The sequence below is a fragment of the Penaeus chinensis genome, chromosome 3 (genome assembly GCF_019202785.1).
Source record: "Penaeus chinensis breed Huanghai No. 1 chromosome 3, ASM1920278v2, whole genome shotgun sequence".
Taxonomy (NCBI): Eukaryota; Metazoa; Arthropoda; class Malacostraca; order Decapoda; family Penaeidae; genus Penaeus; species Penaeus chinensis.
The window spans coordinates 41,385,967-41,393,466 of NC_061821.1; the positions used below are offsets into that span (position 1 = coordinate 41,385,967).

General features: G+C 35.1%; 1 protein-coding gene across 3 annotated transcripts in view; it reads left to right on the forward strand.

Annotated features, from left to right (window-relative positions):
- The window catches only part of LOC125038938 (protein FAM177A1-like), a 23,274-nt gene that overhangs the window by 1,492 nt on the left and 14,282 nt on the right, over positions 1–7,500 (forward strand). The window contains exons 2-6 of one of the 3 annotated variants that reach the window (XM_047632626.1): positions 3,361–3,447; positions 4,448–4,618; positions 4,764–4,928; positions 5,167–5,313; positions 7,454–7,500. The exon at positions 7,454–7,500 is cut by the window's right edge and continues 823 nt beyond it. In XM_047632626.1, coding sequence (XP_047488582.1) covers positions 3,361–3,447; positions 4,448–4,618; positions 4,764–4,928; positions 5,167–5,313; positions 7,454–7,500 — 617 coding nt within the window. The remainder of the gene's footprint in view (positions 1–3,360; positions 3,448–4,447; positions 4,619–4,763; positions 4,929–5,166; positions 5,314–7,453) is intronic. The other 2 variants (XM_047632635.1, XM_047632644.1) reach the window with 2 other exon arrangements.

The window sequence follows — 7,500 nt, forward strand, 5'->3', positions numbered from 1 at the left end:
TAGATTGATGATTAAATTTTGTGATGTTGAGTTAGGGACTTAATCTCTGGTAACTGTGTCCATACTGTAGAAAATTACCATGATTACCATTTATATGTTATATTACTTATCAAATATCCAATGAAAATGCCTGTTTCATCTCCCTAGATATGCACACCAAAACTCCTGGAGCATTGAAATCTTGTCAAAATTTGTCTCAGGGAATTTTAGAGCTGGCAGTATCAGGCTATAGAGTTGCCATATTAGTCAAAAATTTGACTCAGGGAATTTTAGGGCTGGCAGTATCAGGCTATAGAGTTGCCATATAAGTCCAAGGTTCCTAGGACACATGTGATGGACACCATGACTGCTTGCTAATCACTGTCAAGTAGATTATTCAGAATATTCCATTCTTTATTCATAATGAATGATGGATATATGAAAGTGTCCTTGACTTCATTCATTTTTCAATTCCATGTATTCTTTAAGCTGTAGTGTATGGCAGGCTGAAAGTGAGAATTTTTTATGTGCTCTTCTAGTTGCTGTGGAATGGACTCAAGTTACAATTAACTCTGATATGGTCAGGTTGGCCTACCTGGTGCAACATAACTCTGGATAGAAGAAAACTGGGATCTTAGCCTGGACTCTGGAGTACTTTGATTTGTGGAAAAATAAAAGGGTGTGAAGGCACCAAATTTCAGTAAAGAATGTTGTATGTAAGTTTTGAAAATGATTTTTTTCATGAAACAGAATTGATGAATTGGAGTATTGCAGCCTTGTGTGAGTTGCTAATATTTAATTTCCTGAGCTTTGATGCATTATTCATCTGCAACAGATAGAAGAAAAACAAAGTAAGGTCAACAAGAAACACATAAAACAACATTGTTGGATATATTTTTTTTTTTTTACAGAAAGACAAGAAAAGCTAACAACCACATAAAGCTCAAGCAGTTTCTGTGGCTTCTGTGCCCTTGAGACTGGTAGATGTCCAGAATAGGACCATGTCAAGATATAAGAAAATTGCCATACAGAACTCATAAAATATTTGCTTGCAGTGCATTCTTTAGCAATATTGTAGCCTTTGTGCTCACACACCACCATGAAATATTTACTGGAAGTTTACTGTGTGTTAAAGGCTTTACTTGATAATTAATTAGGTACTTAATATACCAACAGGGAAATAGACAAACAAACCTATCAACAAACAAGCAAAACATAGACTACCTGTTTATAAAGGCTTACTTGATCAAAACTTTTGGAAAACCTTTGACTAATTGAAGGAAGGTCAAATTTATATTAGGCAAAACATGCTTATATCATCTAAACTAGTCTTTCTAGCCCAGGGGTTACCATCCTGGGGGCCATGGCCCCCAATGAGGCAATGGGTACTTTCTGGGGGCCATAGAGCAATTTGAAGATTTTAGTTCACCTACAGTACTCCATCTCTATCTCTCACATACCAATGAATTGGAATCTTTCCATAAAGTGTTTTTGTATTATTGCAACTGACACCATTACACTGCTATTCATAACTAGTAATAATTCAATCTGAAAAGAGATTATTACATATTGTTTGCCACAGAATGAAAAAGGTTAGAAGCCACCACTCTAGCCTATTCATTTTATATACACACATAGCTTTCTGTTTTTCTTTTATGATTTAATGCTCTGCTTTTTATGTTTTACTTCACTTAGGTCTGTGGAACCACGAACAGAGTTTTATGATTATATCATTGTTGTAAATATCTTTTGATTAGCTTTTACTTATACTCTCTTCTCTAGTTCTGTAAACAGGTAATACTTAGTTGTAACATATATGTATTTTTATTTATGGAAGGCATATTGGTTTCAGAAGATTATGTAAATTAAATTATATATAAAAATGTAAGTAAAGTAAGGAACATTCTGCTGACGTCATGCCATTTCTCTATGATCATCTTAACATTTGACAGAAAGCTTGTTGACGTTTAATTTTGAAATTGTCTGTAAATGCATGATTCTCAGGCATTTTTGGATACCTTGTCACAGCCAAATGGAAAACATTTTTTAAAACAAGTTCAATGAAATATATACAGTTTGTAGAAAATAATAACCATATATAATTTAGAGTAAACCCATCTCAGTTTTATAATGTGAAGAGCAGATCGTAAGAAAGAGTGGGGGAAGGAGAGAGGGAAGGAGAGGGAGAGGGAGAGGGAGAGGGAGAGGGAGAGGGAGAGGGAGATGGAGATGGAGATGGAGATAGAGATAGAGATAGAGATAGAGATAGAGATAGAGATAGAGATAGAGATAGAGATGGAGATGGAGATGGAGATGGAGATGGAGATGGAGATGGAGATGGAGATGGAGATAGAGATAGAGATAGAGATAGAGATAGAGATAGAGATAGAGATAGAGATAGAGATAGAGATGGAGATGGAGATGGAGATGGAGATGGAGATGGAGATAGAGATAGAGATAGAGATAGAGATAGAGATAGAGATAGAGATAGAGATAGAGATAGAGATAGAGATAGAGATGGAGATGGAGATGGAGATGGAGATGGAGATGGAGATGGAGATGGAGATGGAGATGGAGATGGAGATGGAGATGGAGATGGAGATGGAGATGGAGATGGAGATGGAGATGGAGATGGAGATGGAGATGGAGATGGAGATGGAGATGGAAGGGAAAGGGAAAGGGAAAGTAGAATCTGGAAGAATAGAAGTAGGAGTATAGTAAAGAGTTTTGGCAAGTATACAAGCATAATTGTGTGCAAGCCATTGACCTCTGAAAATGCTTGCACACAATTGTGCTTGTATTCTTGCCACATAAGTACTACACTGGGTGTAGTGGGGGTGGGAGTGGGGGTGGGAGTGGGGGTGGGAGTGGGGGTGGGAGTGGGAGTGGGAGTGGGAGTGGCAGTGGGAGTGAGAGTGGGAGTGAGAGTGAGAGTGAGAGTGAGAGTGAGAGTAAGAGTAAGAGTGAGACTAGAAAATAAGAGTACTGCCCAGTGTCAGCATCAGTGCCAGTGGCCAGTGGGAAATGCTATTGACTTCTTTTGTCTGGAGGGTGATCAGGGAAACTTGCTTTATTTGCAGTCTCTCAGGTTAGAGAAAAAGAGTGATATGTTGGTAGAGAGAAAGAGAGGGAGATAGAGAAAGCGGATAAAGAGTAAGAGGAGGAAGGAGAGGGAGAGGATGATATATGCATATTTTTAGAACCTTTCAGAACTGAAGAAAATTGTGAAGCTAAACACAGTAACTGTATAATTCAGATGTGGAATAACCTTTTATGAGATGTTTGGGCTTTAATCCTCAGTAATTAGTAATTGTTTTGAATGCATCTCTACTACTCATCCACTAGAAATAAATTCTTTAATATCAAGTAGAGTTGTTTCAGTCAGGTTGCTCATCTTCTGAAATGGAACGGAAGACAATCCTACCCCGAGAGAATTCCCACAGTGATGGTGGGTCAACCATATATGGAGTACGTGAGTTGCTTAGCAAGTAGGATATGAAATATGAATGTGGGGAGAATTGTATTTGTTAATATGTTTGCAAAAAAGGTGCTTCAACTGTAGTTGTTTCCCTGCTTCATGGTTGATTACATTCAATGTTTCTTGTGGTTTTCCATTTCAGCAGCTATTTGTGCCATGTGGTAGTATCTGAAAGGATTTATCAGGCATAGTTGATTTATGAGATATACCTGTTTGAGAGTGGTGAAAGTGACTAAACCCATGATTTAGTGGCAGTTAAAGTTTATAGTAATTGAACACGGAAGGAATCATTAAACTTCAGGACAATCTTACATCACAGTGTGAACCCGAGTGAGGAATGAGGTCTGTGTGGGAGATTATTGGAATTGCAACTATATAGGATAACTACTTTCTAATTATTAATATTTTAAGGACTTCATTTTATCTTGTATTTTAACCCACTTACTGTCCACAAGCATTTATTTGCCATGTGTTAGGCTTATATGACATCACGTATTTGCCCTATTCATTTGAATTTTATGAAAAAGAAATGTTTCTGATATGACTATTGTCTTCATTAATGTTACCACTTTGATTATTGATATAATTTTTCTTACAACTTAATTAAACACTTCTAACATTTGTAAAAATAGAACTTTTCCTGAAAATTCAAGGATTAGGGTATACAAATGTGTTCATCTAGGCCTAGTAATAATAATGATAACTGCTCACTTTTAGAGTGAACTTTTAGAATGAACTAAAATCACAGTGGACATGGCATGGTGTACTGTCATCAGTGGGTCAAATGAAAAATGAAAGATTGATTTTGTTTTTGTAAGTGTTTTTTTTAAGTGGCCTGTTAAACTGTGCAATAGGAACTGTGTGTTGTCCTATTGCTATACTTGAGTATTGGTGATTGATTAACAAAGGGTTAAATAAAGTAGTCTAAAAATAATTTAGATGAATTATCTTTTGTAAGTTATTTATTATCACCTTAATTTGTTTTGATAGGCAGCAGATTATACAAGACAAGATTCAGTTCAAGCAGAAGCTGGTAAGAGTCGCAAAATGAAAAAACCTCGCCGTATCCTGCACTTCTCTGATGGGACTCTTGAAGAATATAGTACGGAAGATGAGGAGGAGGAAGAGAGTAAGCCAGATTCTTTAGCTGTGTCAGATCCTGTAAGTTTTAAAGGTTTCTTTTGGGAATATACTTTATTATACACTTATACTAGAAACAAAAGTTCTGTAGAAAAAAAGTGATTATTGCAGTTTCAATAAGAATAGAATGACCTTGCTGATACATTGTATTTTTTGTGTTTGACAGAAAGCATTAACATGGGGTCCATGGATCTATTACTGGATGCTGTACTCAGGCAGCTCAGTGCTTTCAGCCTGTGACTATGTGGGTGAAAGCCTGGCAAATTTCCTGGGCATTACAGCACCGAAGTACCAATATGAAATTGATGAATACAATCGAGCTATGGAAGAGGTAGTTTACATATTTCATGTACATTTTTTTCTGGTTGAGAAATAATTTTATAATTGTTGAATGATTATTTCCATCAGAGATGTTTTTTGTGTTTATTTCATGGAATCTGGTTTCAAAATTGTAGAAAAGTTAATTGAAATTTCTGTCACTGAAATATGAAATTCTATTGTCTGTTATATTTTATTTAGGAAAAAAAAGGGCCAGAGATTTGATTAATTTTGGCAATTGGTACAAACAGGAAGCAAAGTTAAAAGAGGATGAAGAAGCTGAAATGGCAGGTTGGACGACAACTGGAGAATTGTCCACAAACACTGCAAGTGGAGAGACTGTATCTTCAGACCCCACTGCCCAACAGTCACAGCCATCATTGTGTACTCAGGGACAGGTAATGCCGTTGAATTTTTATTATTGATTACTATAGTTAAGCTCTTGATGTGTCACTAATCATTATTAAACTGAAGTATTAATGCGTGGCATTTAAGAAGAGGCAGATTTTTTTGGATGGTGAGAAATTATCAAATTTATGAATGTGTTAATATTATTTAGATTTTTTTTTGTAGTCTTTTTTTTTTTTTTTTATTATAATGATATCACCACACTTCAAGAGGTATTAGAGTTTCAGACCATAAAGCTTTATCTGTATGCTTCAGTTTCCCACAGTTGGTGTTGTCTATGTGTTTGAAGAGCAAAACCTCAAATGCATTTAAAACATTTGTACAACAGAAAATAGAGCTCCTGTCTACTTGCTTTCCCTTGATCTTAGGCTTTCCTTTTCTGGTTATGCTAAAAGATGGGAATATATGTTGCTGTTCTCATGCTCATGTTCCAGTTGTGTGGTAGTCAAAAATGTACATATATGTAAAGTGTATAGATGTGTAAAATGTAATTTCAGCTGCAATATACTGCAACCAAAGCACACTTTATAATTTATGATTTGCTTTGATTGTGGTTGTGAGTAAACAACAGGCAAATTTTGTGGATCTGATGAAAGGTCAAGAAAAGAGGAGGGGAATCGCCTAAATTAGCTTAGGAAATTTATTTTTAGCCTTGAGAAATATTAGTTGAAAAATGGCAATATTAGTTTGAGTATTCTTTTGCAGGAGGGAATGAATGAGGTTGTTGTTGTTGTTGTTGTTGTTGTTATTGTTGTTGTTGTTGTTGTTGTTGTTGTTGTTGTTGTTGTTGTTAGTTAAAAGATAGCAGTGTCATTTTATAGACATCATTTTACAGTAGAAAATATTTTTTGGTTTGTTTGATTGTTTTGATTTTTTTGTATTGATTGAAAAATATATATTTTCTTTTCTTTTTTTGTTATTAAAAAAATGGGGTTTTAAATTTTCTTCTTTGGTTTTATTTTTTTGGTTTTCATATGTTTATTCTATTAGTTACTTTCTTTTGTTTTTATTCTGTTCATATTTTATAGTTATTTTATGTTTATTTTTAAATTTAGTTTTTTAAATATTTGATTTTTTATTTCAATTTTCATTTCTAATTTTTTATTTATATCTTTATTCCAAGGCAGTCAAGTCTGATTTATTTCTTAAGGGAAGGAAGTTTAGTTCAGAAATGATTATGAACCCAATAATGACAAAAAAATTGGTGAAGTTGGGAGAAGTTTTGCGTTTATTAATGTGTACAGCTCTGAGCCTCAGCAGTTAGCTGGCTTGTAGTAGTGTGCATGAGATCTAATCTGGGTGATCAGGCCATAGACTTAGAACATGATGAGACATCACCTGTTATTTGTAGTTATTTACCTTGGTGTGTTATTATGTTACCAGTGAGTGAAAGAGTGTAGCCTTTCATTTACTTAGGTGTGGTTAGTAACAAGCACATTGCACTTTAGGGGTACATGATTGGTGCAAACCGGGCACGATAGTATAGAAAAGCATGTATATTTATCTGTTTATTAGCTGGAGTCATCACGAAAAGAAAAAATTGCAGTGCTGTGCAAAAGGACTGTGTGAGAAGTATGTTATATTTTGCCTGGTGCCAAACTTGGAGTTCCAGTGAATGACTGTGGGGTCACAGATAAATAATCTCATAATATTTTTATAGAAATAGGTATGAAAGAGATTGAATAACTCTACAGTGTAGGAGATATACCTGACCAGTTTTATGTGTAAACTGGTCAAATATATCTCGCACTGTGAAGATATTCATGCTCATTCATAGCATTTTCTACATTTGTCACAATCAATTTTATATGTAGCAATATGTAAATTTTCCAATCTCATGATGTTCCATGTAAACCCCAACTTATTTAAGTTTATGAAGAGTTTGGATACAGTGAAATTGCATAGATAGGTGTATTTTGATGCTCTGGTCTGTCGCTTTTATCAAAAAGATGAAGATTGTATTGTATCCCTTTTAGCATATAAGGTGTTCATTTATATCAGTATCTATGTAAGCTTAAGAGTTGTCAGAGATCTGTGGGTGTTTCGATGTGTAATTTGGGTTCTGGTAACGTTTTCAGTGCATGCAGTGTTCATACTGTTGGCTAAGTGTACTCTTTCTCCGTGTTTCAGCCTGATATCCGGCTACCTTATAAGAGAAGTAGTGATATAGCCGAAGT